Source organism: Notechis scutatus, chromosome Z (genome assembly GCF_049901735.1).
Source record: "Notechis scutatus isolate UNSWTSFEM ecotype Mainland chromosome Z, rNotScu1.2, whole genome shotgun sequence".
Taxonomy (NCBI): domain Eukaryota; kingdom Metazoa; phylum Chordata; class Lepidosauria; order Squamata; family Elapidae; genus Notechis; species Notechis scutatus.
The window spans coordinates 48,206,405-48,226,079 of NC_142025.1; the positions used below are offsets into that span (position 1 = coordinate 48,206,405).

Genomic DNA, 19,675 nt, shown 5'->3' on the forward strand with positions numbered 1-19,675 from the left:
TTAATGACCTAAATCTCTCAGAATAGAATTGAGAGATTTGAAAGATTTGAAGCCTTTTAAAAAATGATTAAAATTACAATCCATAAAAGTGCAAAGTCATGTAGTGACACCGAAAATGATTGCTTCCCCAGAGTCTAGCCTATATTCACAGGTTAAAACAAGCTCAAACAAGGGAGAAAAGTCATACCAAAATACATGTAAGAATTTAAACATCTAGTCTGGAAAAAAGACTGTGGAAGGGAAACAGTGTTCAAATATTTTACATTTATTGCAATAACTGACCAGCATACAGAGAAGATAATCACAAACTATTTTGCACTGTCCCAAAACTAGAACCAGAAATAATGTGCATGAAAATAAAAACTTTGTGATGGTCAGATGGAAAGTTAAACATTCCATTTACCAAAGTTCTGGGTTCTTAATCTCTGTAGGTTTTTAAGACAATATTTTAATTTCTTCAGAGTGGTCTAATTGATTTTCCTGCATAGGACAAAGGGTTAGATTAGATGATCCTTGGGAACCTCAGATGATCCTTGGGATCCTTTCCAACTCTACCATTTTACTATATAAATTTAATCTGAAATTGTTCCTGTAATACTAATATAATGCCAATACTTTGATATGCAATTTGCAGGCTTCTTGTTGAATAACTATTTGAGCATATGATGATGTTACAGAAATATATGTTAGATACGTTTGCATTTGCAAATTTGCTACTTATTTAAGAAGTACAACACATTCAATAAAGCAATTAAATATCCCAGTAGAATCTTAGATCTGCCTTACCAATGGGGAATATATCAAATTTTATTATGTTATTAAATTTATTATGTTTATTAAATTTATATGCTGCCCATCTTGCTATCCAGCAATCAAATGATGTTATCCTCATAATTTAGACAGGGGCAAGTTTAGTGATGCAGACAAAGGGAAGCAACTATAATACTTCCCCAGACAAGACACCTTTTCAAATCTTTAATTTATTATTGCCCTTCAAGTTAATGTAAATTATTCCATTATTTTTGTTTCAGGAATTCAGCATTAGAATATAGCTTACTGACTCAGTAATGTAGTTCTATTGTTCTTTCCTTTCCCTGTTTTTTTTTTCTGGTCCCAGAAATACTATCAAATTTAGCAGTTGCCATGTTTCCCTCAAACTGCAGTATGAATTTGAGAATAGATTTTCACTTAAATGTTGTAAGTTGCCTCTTGTTATCCAACAACTTAGCTATATGTATTATTGTTTACTTTGAATGCAAAGCAGCTGCATTACATGGTGTCTGCAATGAAATGATTATTGCTTTTAATATGTAGTAAAGATGCTGAAACAGATAGACTTATAATTATTTTATCAATTTGGCATTAGAATGTGGTAGTGTGCTTTCAGAAGTCAGTGTTTATTAAACAAGACACAGTTTAGATTGTTGCCAGACTAATTGGTTGCCTGTTCATTCTTCTCCATGTTCATGACCAGATCTATTCCATCGCTAGTTGTTGGAGCATCTCCACCAGTAAAATAAAAAGAATTCTCAAAATTCTCCTCTATCGAGCCATGTTGATTCCTTTTCTTGTAGAAATAGAAACCTGTGAGAGCAGCTCCGGAAACAATGAGAATCACTAGCACAACGACAATGATGGCTTTGTTGTGGGTTGGTGAAGGAATGACATCTGTCTTTCTTGATTCTGTAAATAAATGCAGGATAATCACAACACAACATTCAGGGAAATTCCTCTTAGCATAGTTGGGCTTTGTCCTTCAAAGATTACTGGATACCATTCCTCGCCATTTATTTTTTTCATTAACATTGTGAGGTGGCTAAAGGAGAATCCAGTGATCTTTGTGGTCTTGTGGCATTTGAATCCATTTCTTTGGTAACATCAACACTAAATACTGTTGATACTGTAACATCAAACATCAACACTAAATACTGTTGATACTGTAACATCAACACTAAAACATCACTATATTGGGCCAATATGTAGCTGATCCCAGATATATCTGACCCCCACTTTGGCCCAAAATTTCTTCCTTAACTCAACTTTACTGAAATTGGAAAAAGCTTTTTCCCTCCCTGTAAGACTGAAGGTGAAGTTCTCATTGGTGAGAACTTCAACTGTGTCCCTTTTCCCAGCTTCTTTGCTTAAGAGACATTTAATTCTTTCTTTCCTCCGCTCTCAAGCAGATAACTGTTTTGTTTTTGGGTACTGAAATTATTTATTTCTGTTTCTTTCCTTCTAGTTATCTGCAACTTTTGCACTGAATGCCATGGGGTTTATCCTAGAGGAGAACTTGCATTATAAATAAGGATTAGGAAAATTCATTATGGGTGGTATTTCAAATTGTTCTCAGATTTGTTATTTCCCCTGACCAAAGAATTTAAATCAAATTTAAGAATTGCTGGAATTTTGCCTAAAAGTTATTTGCTGCATGATGTTCTGACTCCAGAAGACAATAGTATTCTACTTGGTGCACTCCGATTGTATTAGATCAAAACTCATGTGAATTGGGAATGCTATATATTTTGTTTTAATATTTCTAAATGCATCAGGTTGAAGGAAACTGAAAGATTCATTTCTCTGGTACTGTATTCTCAGAAAGGCAACAAAAACAATCCCACATCTTAACATTTAAATTTTATAAGCTAGTTGATATAATAATGTAAAATTAATTATTTTAAAAGATACGAGAGAGACAGGAAAGAGAGAAAGAAAGAGAAAGAGGCAAGTAGGTAGGTAGGTGACAGAAATATATCTTTCAGTAACATTTATTTATTGTGCATAAATTCTTACCTTTGTTTTCTGATATCTTCTCAGTAGGTACTGTTTCAACAACTGTAAAAGAAGAGAAATATTATGAATTATGTTATGTTCAGAGTCCTTTACATTTCAATGCTATAAGCAGAACAAATTTAATTCCTTCTAAATTATCGTTGGAATTATCATTGATCACAAACTGAGTTTTGTATAAATAGCAAGATAATATAATAGTCAAAAAGATAAATTCAGTTTCAGGTTGTACCAATAGAAGTATAGTTCACAGAAAGTAAAATTCCCACTACATTCTGCACTGGTCAGACTCTTCTGTCAATGCAGGGAGATGCTGCTAATGCTCAGCTTTGAGGTAAAGAAATAAGAGCTGAGGAGAGACAGTAAAGGAGTTTTCAAGTATCTGAAACAGACTTACAGAGATCTGACCTTAATCACACCCAGGTGCTAGGCAAAAAACAATGGCATTAAATTACATGAAAGCAGATTCTGGTTGTGTCGTGTCCGTCGTGGAAGAAAGACTCGGAGCTAGTGACTTAGTTTCAGCTCTTTATTTGCTTCGAGATCGGCTCGGCTCGTAAGGGAAAAAGCGGGCGGTTTTTATTCTTTGGCCGCGGTGGCCGTGGCCAATGACACCGCTTTGAATCTCCTGCGATTAGTTTCCACCAATCGCGGGAGATTCGCGCGTGGCCAATCACTGCGGCTCGCTCGCCAATCAGCTCGCCGTGCGTCTTGTCCAATCACCGCGCGGCGTTTAAGAGTATGTAAATGACTGTACAGAACACCCCTCCCCTCTTGGTATGGTCCTACGTAACGTAGTCCCGTAAGTAGGCGGGGCTTCGTACTTGCCTACTTGACCTGCACAGGTTAGTTGGTGCTTGGTTCCCGGCCGGTTCGGTCGGGTTCTGTGTTGCTCTCTGCCTCGCCGATGGAACCGCCTGGAAGGGTGAGCCGGGCCTTTCGTCGCAGCTCCCTCCCGGTCTACTCGGGCTGGTTGAGCTGCGGTTGTTGCCCTCCCGCCTGGTCTTTCTGGGCTGGTTGAGCTGGCCTGGCTGCTTCTTTCTGGTGAGGCTTCGAGCTGGCTGTTTGCTGGTGAGTATTCCCAGTTTCTTTCTGGTGTGGGTTGGTTATTGGGGTCTTCCCTCCCCTCTTGGTTTGTGTTGGGGGTCCCCTTCTTTTCTGGGTATGTGTTTGTGTCTGTTTGCGTGTCGGTTGTGTTTCCGTGGTAGTTCTTGACCTTAATTGGTCGATGTGTCGCTTTCCATGCTCGTCCGTCGGTTGTTTGGAAACGGTACGAGCGGGACCTGTCACTTGGGTTACGGTTGCTGGTATCCACAGTGGGTCCCCGGTAAGGTTCCTTGCATATACTGTGTCGCCTGGTTTAAATGTTTGGTCTTTGCTTGAGGAGTTTGGAGTTTTTTCTGGGTTGTATGTGGGGTGCAGCCTGTCTAATGGGGACCTTAATTTCCTCCCTATTAATAGTTCTGCCAGGCTTTTGTTAGTTGTTGTGTTTGGGGTTATGTGTTGTATCAAAAGCATTTTATTTATTTTGTCTTGGATTTCCCCATTTTCTATTTTCTGGATTGTTTTTCTTGTAAATTGAACCATCCGTTCCGCCCTCCCGTTCGCTGCCAGATGTGCCGGCGCTGTTAATGCGTGTCATATCCCCCGCTCTGCTAGGAATTTTCCGAATTCTAGCGAGGTAAATTGGGGCCCGTTGTCGGATACGACGACGTCTGGGAGGCTGTGGGTTGCGAACAGCCTTCTGAGTTCTTTGGTAATGGCCTATGTGGTGGTAGTTTTCATGTTGCTTACCTCCAACCAGTTGGAGTAAGCATCTACCGTAATGAGGAAGGTGTGTCCTTTTGTGGGTCCGGCAAAGTCTATGTGAATCCTGGACCATGGTCCCCTGGGGGTTTCCCATTCCAGGATTGGGGCGGCAGGGGGGTTAGGCCTGGTTTCCTGACATCGGTTGCATGCTGCCACCCAAGCCTCGATCTGTTTGTCTATCCCTGGCCACCATGCGTAGCTTCTGGCCAAGGCTTTAGTCCGCACGATGCCCGGGTGTCCCTCGTGCAACAATTCCAATACCTTTCCCTGTAATTTTTCCGGGATGACAACCCTATCCCCCCAAAGTAAACAACCTTTTTGTAATGACAGTTCTGTTTGCCGGTTCTGAAATGTCCTGAATGTTTCATCGACGTCTTTTTCGGGCCACCCCTTCTCTACCCAATGTAACACTCGTGCCAGACGTTTGTCTTTATTAGTTTCGCGGGCAATGTCTGACGTGGTTACGGGTAGATCGGGCAGAGCCTCTATGCTAAGGGTGGTTGTCGTGGGTGCTGGGTCGGTGTCCAGGTCAGGTAGCGGCGTGCGGCTCAGGGCGTCTGCGTGGGTGATTGTCTTACCGGGTCGGTGTGTGAGCCGGTAACTGTAGGCGGCAAGGAATTCGGACCACCTTGTCATTCTTGGAGATAGAATGTTCGGGGTGGCCCTGTTTCCTGCCAGGATTCCCAGCAGCGGCTTGTGGTTGGTGACGATGGTGAACGTCCGGCCGTAGATGTATTCATGGAACCTTTTGACAGCGGCAATGATAGTCAGGGCCTCCTTGTCCAGCTGGCTGTAGTTTCTTTCCGGTTTGGTGAGGGTCCTTGAGAAGAAGGCGATGGGTGCTTCTTTTCCATCGGCGAGAGTGTGGCTGAGGACGGTGCCGACGCCAAAGGGTGATGCGTCGCATGTGACAGCTAGCGGTAGGGTCTCGTTGTATTGGATGAGGACAGCATCTGAGGTGAGTAGGTCCTTGGTTTTGTTGAAGGCGGCTTCCTCGCGTTTCCCCCAAGTCCACGGGGCCTCCTTGTCCAAGAGCCTATGCAAAGGCTCTGCCGCGGTCGCCTTCTGTGGCAGGAAAACATTATAGAAATTAAGCAGCCCTAGAAATGCCTGTAGTTCCGTTTTATTCTTCGGCCTGGGGCTTCCTTGATCGCTCTGATTTTTTTCGGTTGGGTGAATTCCGTGCCGGTCTAAAAAGGTACCCTAGAATTCGACCCTCTCAGTATGTAATTGGCATTTTTCCTTTTTAACCTTCAGCCCCGCATTTTTGAATTTCGTTAGGACCTCCCTCAGGCGGCCCTCCAGTTCTTTTGGTTGGCTGCCAACACCAGTACGTCGTCAAGTAGGGCACCACCCCTTGATTCCTTGCAGGAGTCTCTCCATGAGGTTCTGGAATATTCCTTGTGCCACACTGACTCCAAACTGGAGTCTCTTACATCGGAAAGCCCCCCGGTGGGTTACTATGGTTTGCGCCTCGGCGGTTTCTGCGTCAACCGGCAGTTGTTGGTATGCTTGCGCCAGGTCGAGTTTCGCAAAACCTTGCCTCCCCTCAGTGAGTGTAGGAGATGCTGAACCACTGGGACGGGATAGGCGCTCTGTTGTAATGCGCAGTTGAGGGTGGCCTTATAGTCCCGCAGATTCTCACTGACCCATCGGGCTTGACTGGGGTGACTATGGGGGTCTGGCGTGGTCAATTGGTTCGAGAACCCCCTGACTGACGAGCTTGTTTATTTGCTCGTCGATCTTGGGCCGGAGTGCGAAAAGGTACCCGCCGTGGTTTTAGGCATCTTGGGGGAACGCTGGGGTCTAGGCTGAAAGAAATAGGGGGCCCTTGGTACTTGCCTAGGGTGCCGTCGAACACTTCCTGGAAGTCCCTTACAGTTGTTCCTCCCAATTGGCTTCCCGATGTGATCGATGCCCGTCACCTCGATCCCGAGTGGCGCGAACCATTGTAGTCCTAAAAGGCTGGGTCGGTCTCGGTCCACGATCGTCAATGGGAGCCTTGCCTTTCATCCCTTGAATTTTATTTCGAACTGGCCTGTTCCGACTACCGGGATGCGATTTCCCTGGTAGTCCTTGAGGATTAGTTTCTGGCTTTCTAATCCCCTTCTTTGGATTTTGGGCACCAGGCGCTTGATTTCCCGCCATGCAACCATGGAGAGGTAGGATCCGGAGTCCACCTCCATCTTGTATGGTTCGCCCTTGATGCTCACTTCCACATATACCTTCCGGGCGTCATTGCTGGACGAATGGCTGATGACGACCGTCTGGTGGGTTTCCTCTCTCTGCCGATTGTCACCATTTCGGCGGCCCGTCCCTCTCGGCTCCAGCGATTTTCGGATTGGCAGTCTCTGGGCCTGGGGGTGCCGTCTAAATCTCGGTTGCTGTTGTCTCTCTCTGCCGGGGCTGTGGTTTTTCTTAAGTCGGCAGACTCGGGCGATGTGCCCTCTTTTGTCACAGTGCCGGCATATCGCATCAAAAAATCGGCACTCCAATCGAGGGTGGTCGCCTCCGCACCCGGCGCATTGGGGCCCCGACTTACGACTCCGCCGATCGCGCCGGTCTCGTTCCGTCTGGAGTCGATGGATGTCCTCTTCCTCGTCCGTGGTGTCGGAACCGGAGTCGAGGTCACCATGGTGTGTGGTGGTGGTCTCCCGGAGGCTTGCTTCGGCGCGTGTCTCGGTTGTCAGGCCCGTATCGGTAGTCGCGGTGGGTCTCCGCATTCGAGCCGCCGACTTCCGGGTTGCTTCGGCTGCGGTGGCGTCTGCGAGGACGTCGGTGAGGGCGATGTTGCCTTTTGCCATTAGTCGGCTTTGCAGTACCGGATCTCGGAGCCCTAGGACGACGCGGTCTCGGAGTACCTCGTCCATGTCCGTAAAGCCACACATGCCCCCGAGTTTCCGCAGGTCAGCCACAAAATCGCTGATGCTCTCGCCCGCTCTCTGGTCCCTCCGGTAGAAATCGTGCCGCCTGATGAGGGTGGGCACGGCGGGGGCATAGTGGTTTCGGAGTAAGGGTTCGAGATCGGCCCAGTCCATCGTTTTCACGTCTTCGGGTTTCGTAAGGGCCTTCGCCATCTTGAACACCGCGGGCCCGCAGTGCGTTAGGAAGACGGCTCTTTTCTTCTGCCCATTCGCGTCCTTTAGGTTGCTACTTTCGAGGAACATCAGGAATCGGTCGGTGTATGATTCCCAATCCTCAGTAGCGGGGTTGAAAGGCGCTGGTGGGGCGATGCTGGCCATCTCGTCGGTCTTATTTCCTCCAGACACATGCTTTCGGGATTTAGGCTTGGGATCCCACCTTCCTCGCCAGTGTCGTGTCCGTCGTGGAAGAATAGACTCGGAGCCAGTGACTTAGTTTCAGCTCTTTATTTGCTCCGAGATCGGCTCGGCTCGTAAGGGGAAAAGCGGCGGCTTTTATTCTTTGGCTGCGGCGGCCGCGGCCAATGACACCGCTTTGAATCTCCCGCGATTAGTTTTCACCAATCGCGGGAGATTCACGGCGGGCCAATCACTGCGGCTCGCTCGGCCAATCAGCTCGCCGTGCATCTTGTCCAATCACCGCGCGGCGTTTACGAGTATGTAAATGACTGTACAGAACAGGTTGAATATTAGAAAAGACATCCTAATAGCAAAACAGTTCTGTATATGGTTCAATTACCAAGATAGTTTCCCTTCACTTCATATATTCAAGCAAAGGCTGGATGGCCATCAGTTTGGATGCTATAATTTCGATTCCTACTGTACTCAAAACATTGTGTAGGAGTGGAAAATATGTGACTTCTTTTCTTGTAAGGTGAAAAAACATGGACTCCTCATAAATCTTCTTGCTTGAATCCTCTGAAGAGATTTGTCATTCATCTCTTTACAAAATTTCAGAGGTGTTGTCCCAAAGATGCTTTTTCAAAAGGCAACTGGACTTTCTGGTTTTTCTTTGAAGATGTTTCGCTTCTCATCAAAGAAGCTTCTCTAGTGGGTAGTGGGGGTGAGAAGTGATACATCTTTTTTTTAAAAAAAAAAAACAGAAAGTCCAGTTGGCTCTTGAAAAAGCACCTTTGGGACAACCATGACCTGGATGACTGAGAATCTCTATAGATATTCAAAGGTGTTGATTTTTCTTTCTTTCTTTCTCTTCCTATGGATATCTATTATTGCTAGTGCAGGTCATATTAAATGCAGGAAGTCAATTTGGTGGTCAGGCTAGGTGAATTAACTGGAAATTCTTTTCCAGACTGATTTCATTCAAGTTCAAGATAAACATGAAGATCATCTTATAGTTGCTGATGTATACTTATATTCCATTTGTTCCCTTTCTCCTACACTTTTTCAATTATGTTGTGACCAAAAAGGACAAAAGGAGAAAAACTAAGAAAATAAAATAATAAAATAAAATAGTAAGAACATATAACGTATTACTTACTTTTTGGTTTTTTGCAAATATATCCAAGATATGAATTACAATAAACATTATTCCAAATCCCATTTGAAGCAAACATTTCTACACAATCTTCATCATTCTGACTTGAAGGTTCTCCAGTGTTCCAGTTGACAAAGTTCACAACAGCATTGTCAATCCATAACCAATCACCTAATGTTGGGTTAGAAAATATGCCAAGATAATTAGCTCTAGCAATGTCTTCCTTCCTTCCTTCCTTCCTTCCTTCCTTCCTTCCTTCCTTCCTTCCTTCCTTCCTTTTAACTTATTTCTTACTTACTTACTTACTTACCTACCTACCTACCTACCTACCCTATTTTATGATTAAGTGCATGGTTCCATTTAAAAACTTTTACATTTAAACCAAAATTAAGAAATCTCTAGTCATGTATATTATACATATCTATACACTGCAGTTATTAGAAATTTAAATTTGTTTTAATTTAAAACAAATGTGGTTTTAATTGTAAAGCAGGAAGACTCTTTCCCAGCTAGATATACATACAGCACTAGAATTTGGAAATATCCTTTTCTTTTGCCAATTTAATAAAATGAAGCTGGTACTGATTTCTTTTCTGTTCATTCAGTGTTACATAATTAGGCAGAACAAAATCATGTGCCAATTTTTTTAAACATGTTATTTAAATTTGCCATACTGTTGAATTCATAAATGTACAAAACCATGAATCATAATTTACAAAGCACAAAGTTGGATATATACATCACTCTAATTTTTTTAGACAAAGTCCTTATTCTATTGTATCGTATAACAGGCCAAGGGTACATGCAAAAACATTATTGGGCCAGCCCACCCCCAAAGGATGAACTATGGGTATCCATAGAGGCATCAATGGGTAGCAGACAATGAAATATCTATGGAAACACCATTTTGCAAACTCTGCCTCTTTGATACTTGTGATATCACATAAAATAGTGGACCTTCAGTTATGATGACATAATCCATTTTTTTTTCTTATTTGTATGATCTTATTACAAAACCAGATATAAGAAAAATAAATTTGATGTCATGTTTTATTTATTTAGAAAGTTTATTTAAAGCCCACTCACTCAGTGATTCTGGGCAGCTTACAAAAAATAAAACCCAATATAGAAACAATAAAAATAATAATTCCCTACCGTCACCCCTCATTAAATGTTTATTTATATATAATTAAAGTTATATTACCGTATATACTTTAGGGGGAAACTCTCTAAAAGCTTTTAGGGAGCAGCTCAAATTTGTTCCTCCAAGCCAAAACTAAATGTCCTTTTACTTTAACATAATGGGTAAATCATCTCATTTTGCATTTAATGTTTGATGCAACTCCCCCTCCCCCCCAAACTAGGACATGTAACAAAATGCTCTGTGATGTATTGAAACTCAACTGTAGTCTCAAATTCCCAGCATAATCAATGAAACACTTAACCATACATGCACACACATATGCGTACATATCCCTACTGATTAATGCTTTAAAAAAAGGCTTTTATTTAAAAAATATTCTAGCACTGACTCATCAGCCACTTAGCTAAATAAATTAATTAGAATAAGACTGTGTGAAATATCTCAAATATGCTTTCATCCCCAACCATAAATGTTGAGTTATAATTAGAAGTCATAACAATGTTACATTTTTATCTGTTTTCCTCCTTTTTTTACGTACAATCAAGTACCTTCTTTGGTACTTGCCAGAAGATCCAAACTGTGATTATAATAAAATATTTGCAATACAAACAGCACTGAGCTTAAAATTAAAATTAAAATATACCATTTAGATTTTTGAACATTCCTATCCAAAATGCTTGGGATTTGCTTTCAAGATTTTCTGTAATTTCTGTTAGAAAGTTTGCTTCTGCTGTATCCATTACTGAAACCAGAGAGGCATCTGTAAAAAAATAAGCAAACATTCTCAGAGAAAATACTATTTGAATATTTTTTGACCCATAACAAGTTGAGTAGCTAATTGAAAGAAAGATTTTGTTTAATGTCAAAACATGTTTTTTTCTTTGATTCCTCACTTTTTATGTATGGATACCCTGATCAAGCCAATAACTTAAGTTTTCAGATAAAGAACACACATCACTACCCATTATGCTATTCCCTCTGCAAAATGCAGTGGTAAACCAAAGAAATTAAAGCATGAATAAAGAGGGAAATTAAATCTAGTTTATAGCAACACTTAGTATTTCCTCATATCTTTCTATTTCTACAGATTATCCTTGCTTCCTCTGGTTCCACACATCAAATTATAAGTTGCTTCTTCTTTAAAATTATCTTTCTAAGGATCTCATCAATTTTAACCATTGACAAATTTCTTGGACTTCCCCTTCTTCCCCACTCATTCACTTTTACCTCATATAAAAACTATTAGTTTTTTATATTAGAACCTTATTCATTCCCTCTCAATCCAGTTCATTATTCTTCTTTCATATTTCTATTGTCTTGATCACATACTTTTGTATTCAGTCCTCACTCCTTAAGTACCCCATTCCAACTGCAAGTAATTTACTTTTATGTTTCTCCTTACATGACCAAATCTCATTTCTGTATAACAAATTGGTCATGTGATTAGAGAAAGCCATTTCACTTCTTTTGACAAACCTCCATTTCTTTAACAGCAATCCTTTGCCCTGCGTTATTCATGTAGGGATGAATAATATGACAAAGATCCTGAAAACAATATCAAGAGACTATCAGCAGCTTGTCATAAAAGCAAGAGTTAGGAGCACAGGTGGTATTTTCATATGTACTTCCAATGGAAGGTAAACTTCCAATGAGGAAGTAAACCACTGGCATAAAGGATGGTGCTGTTGAGAGACCTTTGGATTCCTAGATCAGGAAGCTATCTTACTATACATGAGGGCTCCTGGCAGAGGGCAGGCTGCACATCACAAGAACTGGGAAGAATGTGTGTGGAAAACAATCAGCTCATAAATTCTAAAGGGCTTTAAACTAAAACTGCAAGGGCAGGGAACCAATTTTAGGAACTAATCACAAGCATAAGTCACAAGACAATTAATCAAACAGTGAACTAGGGAGTGGTGAGAAGAAAGGTGAACTCGGATACAAAATAGGAGAAATAGGAAACAAATACAGGGTTGGCCATAAGGGATTCCGATGACTATATACCAATGCTCAAAGTATGAGGAACAAATAGATCAGACCCAAGTTGAAATCAGCATGGTTGCATAAAGAACTCTCTTACAAACTGAGAAAAAAGAATAAATATAAAAAATAGAAAGAGGGACATATAATTAAACAGAATACAGAATTAACCTCCTAAGGTTAAGCATGAATTAAGAGTTGCAACAAATGTCAAGAATAATAATAATAAAAAAAATTCAAATGTAAGAAACAAGGAAAAAGCCAAGGAAGTAATCAGTTAACTAATGGGAGAAGATGGCAAAGAGGTGATAAGGTAGCAGAAAGAAAGTAGAACTGTTTAATTTATTCTTTGTATTTGTCTTTATGCAAAAAGAAAAAAAAATAGTTCAGCCTGTCAAAGGGATACCATAAAAGATAGATTAGGAATAAAAATAAAAATAAGCAAGAAAACAGTAAGACAACACCTATCCACTCTAGACAAGTTCAAATTATCGATCAGATAGATTATATATCAGTGTTCAGGAGCAGCTGTCAGACATGATCTCAGAACTATGAAACAATTTTTTTCAAAGCTCCTGAAGCATAGAGGAACTACCAGAGGACTAGAGAAGAGCTGATGTGCTTTTAGCATACAAAATCGAGGAGGGAATGAACGTAGGAAACTACAGACCAATCAGTCTTATATTGAGACTAGGGAAAATGCTCAAAAAAATAATCAAGCAGCATGTTTGTGAGTACCTAGAAATATTGACAGACTTGCACACTGGGTTCTATCCAACAAAATGCAATTCAATGAGAAAAGGTCCTACACATAGGCAAGAAAAACCAAGTGCACAGGTATAGAATAGGTGGCACCTGGCTTAATTGTAGTAACTGTGAAAGGGATCTTAGATCTGAGCCACTTAAATATGAGCCAGCAGTATGCTGCAGGTATCAAAAAAGGCAAAGTGGTCCTAGATTGCATCAATAGAGAGACAGTCTCAAGATCACATGAAAAGATTGTACTAATTTATATTGCACTGGGGAAACCACATTTGAAATAATGCATCCAGTTCTGGTCCACCACAATTTAAAAAAATGTTGGGACCCTAAAAAGAATGTAGAAAAGAACAACAAATACAATGAGGTGTCTGGAGCCAAACCATACAATGAAAAATTCAGAGAACTAGGTATGTTCTTCTAACAAAGAGAAGAATTAGGGATGATATGATAGCAGTACTTTAGTATGCCCTTTAAGTAAATTTAACTTCACTGCAACTAGGCAATTTCCTGGTTCTTCCAGTACTTGAGGGGTTATCACAGAGAAGATGGGATTGACCTATTCTCCAAAGTACCTGAGAGCAGAACAAGAAATAATTGGTGAAAGATCATTAAATAATTGGTGAAAGATCATTAAAACTAAGGAGAAAGTTCCTGACATAAAAACAATTAATCAATTGAATGACTTAACTCCGGAAGTTATGGATGCTCCATCCCTGGAGGGTTTCAAGAAGAGAATGGACAGCAATTTGTCTGGAATTTTATAAGGTCTCCTTCTCAAGTAGGGAGTTGGACATAGAAGGCCCCTAAGATCCCTTTCAATCCTGTTATTCTATGTTCTAAGGAATCCATATCCTTTCTGTTAAAATATTTGCAAATCTTAGTATTTCTTCAATAATTGTTTCTTCTACTTGCTTTAAAATAAAGTCAGGTATTATAATTAGTGAATGGAAACACTTACCTAATTGCAAACAAGCTAATGATGCCTTTGGCCAACTCATCTTTGATGAGGCTTCAAAGTGATAGCAATGACCACGGAATGGAACCCAAGATTTCTCCACTGCAAGTGGGCAGTTTCCTGGTTCTTGAGGTGGTACAGTAGGTGGAAACACTGTTTTTAAAAGCAATATAATTTTTAATTCTAATTAATTTATTGAAATATTATTTGAGGAACCTTGTCAAAACTACAGTGTTTTTAGAAAGCATCCTTGTCCTTTTTACTTTTATGTTACTGTTAACTTTTTTAGTTTTACACCAACAGGGAAATATAGATAGAGCTTTAATTAGATTATTGTTTTGATTTGATTTGATTTGTCAATAGCTTACAAGATAATAGGTATAAGTATAAACATAGCTATGAATACATGAAATGGATACATATAAGAAAAATAAAAGAAACAATATGACAGAGACGGTAGGCACGCCGGTGTGCTTATGCATGCCCCCATTTTTTTATAGTGACCACATTAATTGTGGTTACTATCTTTACACTTCTACAAATATACTGCTTAGTATATGCACTGGTGGATGTATATCTATTCCTAATATGCTCTTTTTTGGCATACAGTTATTGACTCCAAATATAGATCACAAAACTGAAAGAATGCAGCATGTGAAAAATAATTGTGTTCCAATCTGTAGAGTAGTCTTTTAAAGTCAAACTACTTAAAGAGCAGACTGAGTTTTCAAGCCTCTTTCCTCCTTAAAAACTGTTTATAGTTCACAAACTGACTTAACTGGAATAAAAAAGGCAGAAGTCTTCCCATCCAGGTAAGGTTTAAGGACCAGGTCTTCTCCTAAACATTATCAGAGCTATACATGTTGCATTTATTTATTTTTATGTTTACATATTAGAATTCCTTACTCCTTCTATTTTCCCCACAATAAAAGCTATGTAAAGGTGAATTAGGTTGAGAGAGAGTCACTGGTGCAAAGTCATACATCTGGCTTTCATGCCTAAAGCAGGACTAGAACTCCCAGTCTCCTGGTATCTAGACCAGCATTTTAACCATCGTATAAAAAAGTCTTTCCAGTCTTAAGTTTTTGCAAGCTAAATAATGAATACGCCCTACATCAGAGGAATAAAATTTGGAATCCACCCCCTTCCCCACATTGCTAAATTACAACTCTTAGCAAGCATCAATATTATTCATGCTGACAAAGGCTGCCTGGCATATATGTTACTATGTGCAGTCTATTATATTCCCAAAGTCTTTAAAAATTAGAGTTGTGCAAAATTTCACAGCTTAAATGGAGGTACATTCCCTTCAAAAAGTAATCTAAATGTCTATGGCACCATTTCTAAATTATTCCAATTTGTAGCAGTCCAACATACCTACAAGATGCCAAGGCTGGAGAAAACTGCTTTAGTCTGAATATGAAACCATGAACAAAAATCTTAACCTATCCTTCAACTTACCTTTGGGATATTTGCAAAGAGGAAAATTCTTTATATTGCACGAATCTGTCTTCCAGGTCCCATCCAAGTCCATATAAACGCAGCCTAATTTTTGTTTTGGTTCATTTGCTGCCCATTTAGTATATTTCATCCGGAATTTATCAATCCATATATATTGCCCGCCAGTCTAAAAAAACCAACCAACAAAAACCACACATTGAATGAGAGACATATTTCTTATGAGATACACTATAATTGAGCACGTTAGGCTGATCTAGGAATGTTACATTATTGCTTCCCTGGAAATAGATCCTGTCAGATTTTAGTCTTTTTTTGCAGTAACAACTGCAATCCAATATGAAATATGAATAGTAAATGCAATGTAGGTTGGTTTTTATAGATGATTTCACAACAGAACTAAGCCTTCACGTTTGCTGTCATGAACCAAGAGAATTCTTTGGTTTCAAATTCCAATTTCCAATAACTTTGCCAAAGGTCAAATGCTCATGAAGTCATTTATAAATTTAGTTCATAATTAAAGTCTGACTTGGTTAAAAGTTTTAGCAGTGGAAAGAACAAGAACTGCTTCAGAAAAAGGTTTGCTTACTTTGTTATTTAGTCTGTTCTGAGAATCCACATGCTATATATTAGCATCATTTTGAACTTGGCCACTAAGTATGTATTTAACAAATATATGATTAAAAACACTGGGATATTACCAATATGTTTCAAGGTAGAATTCAAGATGCTGGTAATTACATATATAGCCCTACATAACTTGGGACCAGGAATCTGAGGGATCATCTTTTTCAAAGAGTTTCTATGTATCCAATTAGATCAAATAGGATGGGCATACTGCAGATCCAGTCAGCCAAAGAATATTCTAGAGACTAGAAGATGAGCTTTTTCTGCAGCAGTGTCTGCTATGTGGAACATCCTCCATCCCGAGAGATTGGAATGGCCCCAACTCTGTTACTCTCCCTTAGCCTTGAAAGACCTGGGTATGCTCCTGGACATTTTGTTAACAGATCATATGTTTTGCTTTGCAAGAATTCAAATTAGACATTGTCATGTTTTTTAGCATTTTAATGGCTTTTACTGTTTTTGTTGTTTTAAAACACTTTTACCATTTTAATTGTACTTATATGTTTTTGAACTGTGAGCCACCCAGAGTTGTTTGCTGAAAGGGGTGGCTATAGAAATCAAATCAATTCAACAAATAAATAATTAAATATTAGTATGTGTAGACCCTAGCCTAGGAGGGCAAAATTGTATTAGACTGACTGGAAGGTATAGCAAATAGTCATTTCATTCATCTGCAGTAGTTTTCTAACTTTCATTTCCACTGAATGGAACAACTGCCACCCAAAATTAATAGCATATTCTTGAATGCTCCAAAATAATTGAACAAATAAAAATTTGAATAGATAGAACTTTGTGGACTGATACAAGTTGCATTTACCAGATTACTGTTGAGGCCAAGCCATACAATCCTTTTTTGTTTTAGTTTTAGCCAGAGATATGAGAGGCTAAAGGGATCTAAAATGCTAGCAAGACTCGAGTCTCTCCTTTCACAACTTTGTTTTGCATCTTCCCATGTCATTTTGGCTTCAATTATGAAGTAGCTGCTATTTCTATAACGGAACCGCTGCTCTGGGGTGGTGGATGGAAGAAAAGAATATTTGGGATCTACAAAAGAAAAAGAACATTGTAAGGCTCTTTTCAAAAATATGAAGACATAAAATGCAAAATGAGAAAACCCTTTTTCAGACATACAGGGGAAATGGTGTTCGGGGTAAATTGACATTTGTTTTGGGCATAAAATGAGAAGTGTGTTTTTATTTCAGGGTTAAAGCAAATAGCCCCACTTGAAACACTTTCAGGTATTTTGGTCATAGAAAACAGTGGGAAGTTTGAACGAAGCCCACTGCTCCCTGTTTTTTTAAAAAAATTTATTTATTTAATGACTGGGTAATAAATATGATACCTACACACTTCTTGGCTGGACTAATGCAATTCACTCTGCATGGGATTGTCCTTGAAGATCACTCAGAAGTTACAGTTAGTCCCAACTGCAGCAGCTCAAGTAAGGGGATTAACCCAGTTACTCAGTAAGTGCAATTCAAGATGGCAATTGTCACTCTTAAAGCACTGCATGGATCAGGACCAGGGGTGGGTTGCTGGGGGTTCGCAGGGGTTCAGGAGAGCCTCTAGCTAAGATTCTGTGCAGTTCGGAGAACCCCCAAATCCCACACCTGGCTGGCCCCTCCCACCCCTCCCAGGAGTCCCCATGCAGCCCATTTTGGATGCAGGTAAGTGCAGGGCGCACACGGATGCTCGGGGAGGGCAAAAAACAGGCTTCCCAGAAGTTTGGGAAGGCTGGAAATGGCACATTTCCAGCTTCCAGAGAGCCTCCAGAACCCAGGGAGGCCATTTTTGCCCTCCCAGAGGGTTGAGAAAAGCCTCTGGAGCCCGGAAAGGGCAAAAATGCCCCCTTTACCATGGTACAGGAGGCCGACTAGGCCACTCCCACCATGGCCACGCCAACTCAGCAACCAGGCAGAGAACCCTTTGCTAAAATTTTTGAAGCTCACCCCTGATCAGGACTTAAGTATCTTTGCAATCATCTGCTCTGAATAAAAGTTTGCCTATCTAGTGAGATCTGGTAGACCAGACTGGCTTTAGGTCTCATCACCAAGGACCACATAGGAGAACATTCTCCCTGGTCATCTCTCTTCCCTGGAACAAAAGATTCTTCAAAATATGTAAGTCCTGGCAATTAGTGACTGATAAAATTTTACATGAATGAATCATGCATTTTTACTTTATTATTGCATTAATCAAATGTTATGCTTCTTAGTCATTTTTCAAGTGGAGAGGCATGTCTTAGTAAATAAATAAAACACCTAATTATTATTCACACCATATTTATATTCTGAGATTTAAAAACCATCATGGCCTTGTTGTATTGAAACATTGAAGGGAAAAGGTAGAGATTTTTAAATCAAAGAAGGCTTTTCTTTTCAAAAAGAAAAAAAAGGTGAGGAAACAAAAATAAGCAAAATACTCACGAACGTTGGCTTGGCATATGTACCCTTTGTTATAGTAGCAATAACTATTTCTCCATAAGCCTGCACTTTTGTAAGGCAATGATGTCATTGCAATACAATCTTCCTATACGAAATGGAAAACAATAAATGTTGAATGAGGTATGAATAAACTCCTTAATTCCTCAATCATGCCAATTTAAAAGCTATGGGAAAACAGGGGAAGTTGGTAGAGAACGTTATAGGTAGTCCTCAATTTAAAACCACTTGTTTAGTGACCATTTTAAGTTACAACAGCACTGAAAAAAATTGACATAGGACTAGTCCTTACAACCATTGCATTATTTTCCACAGTTACATGATCCATATTGGGACACATGGTGATCAACATATATTTACACTGTTATAGTATCCTGGGGTCATATGATCACCATTTGCAACCTTTCCAGCAGGCTTCTGTCAAGCAAAGTAATGGGGAAAGGCAGATTCACTTATGACACTTAGTGATGACTGCAATGACTTGATTAACAACCTTGATTTTTTGTAAAATTGATCATGATTCATTTAATTGGAATTTCTGGTTCCAATTGTGGCCATAAATCAAGAACCTCCTGTACAGAATGAATCACCATGGTTTCCAGAAATATGCAAAAGTGAGAATATCACATACCCATGATATCACTAATCAAATGGTGCAAATGGTAAATCCCACCCACCTACTCTCCAATTAAAAGGTAGGTGTAGCTCCACAGGATGTTCTTGGAAACATAGTTGGATGTATTTCTCAAGATATGAGATAGAATAAGGAAATACCAGCTGTAATAGCTGCTTTTATACTGTATGCTGCCTTAGTACGAGACCTGCTATGTATCAAGGAAATTCACAAAGGTAGCCTATTTGTTTTCCTCACAGAGGACATTGGTCAAGATCAGCTTTTGCCTGGGTAACAATCAGAACAATCACTTGCCCAGTTACTATCCTTAACTGTTTTCTCCAGCCTGTCCCTCACTTGTCCCTGCTAGCTGATTATTTAGATCAGCAAACTGGCTAGCAGATTCTGGGAGTTAAAACTGAGACTTCGTACAGTTGCCAAGGTTGAGAAACACTGCTTTAAGTCCTACTGTCAAATGCAGTACCTCAAGATTTAATTTTCAATATTGCTTCCGCTGATTTATTCTGCTGAGAGAGATGTGCAATGGAGCTGAAAGGTGCTTCAGACTTCATGCGGGGGTGGACTGCTACCAGTTTGTACTGGTTCGGCAAACTGGTTATTAATTTTATGGCCAGTTCAGCGAACTGGCAAATCCCACCTCTGGCTGGCTCTGCCCATCCTGC

At 40.1% G+C, this 19,675-nt stretch overlaps 1 protein-coding gene across 1 annotated transcript in view; it reads right to left on the reverse strand.

Moving 5' to 3' along the window:
* Positions 1-249: 249 nt before the first annotated feature.
* The window catches only part of LOC113424620 (macrophage mannose receptor 1-like), a 68,214-nt gene continuing 48,788 nt past the window's right edge, over positions 250-19,675 (reverse strand). Inside the window, exons 23-30 of the mRNA XM_087947034.1 lie at positions 18,365-18,467; positions 16,756-16,982; positions 15,315-15,480; positions 13,857-14,006; positions 10,800-10,916; positions 9,016-9,183; positions 2,791-2,832; positions 250-1,683 (exon numbers count right to left, since the gene is read on the reverse strand). Of these exons, the coding sequence (XP_087803160.1) occupies positions 1,433-1,683; positions 2,791-2,832; positions 9,016-9,183; positions 10,800-10,916; positions 13,857-14,006; positions 15,315-15,480; positions 16,756-16,982; positions 18,365-18,467 (1,224 nt within the window). The 3' untranslated portion in view covers positions 250-1,432. The remainder of the gene's footprint in view (positions 1,684-2,790; positions 2,833-9,015; positions 9,184-10,799; positions 10,917-13,856; positions 14,007-15,314; positions 15,481-16,755; positions 16,983-18,364; positions 18,468-19,675) is intronic.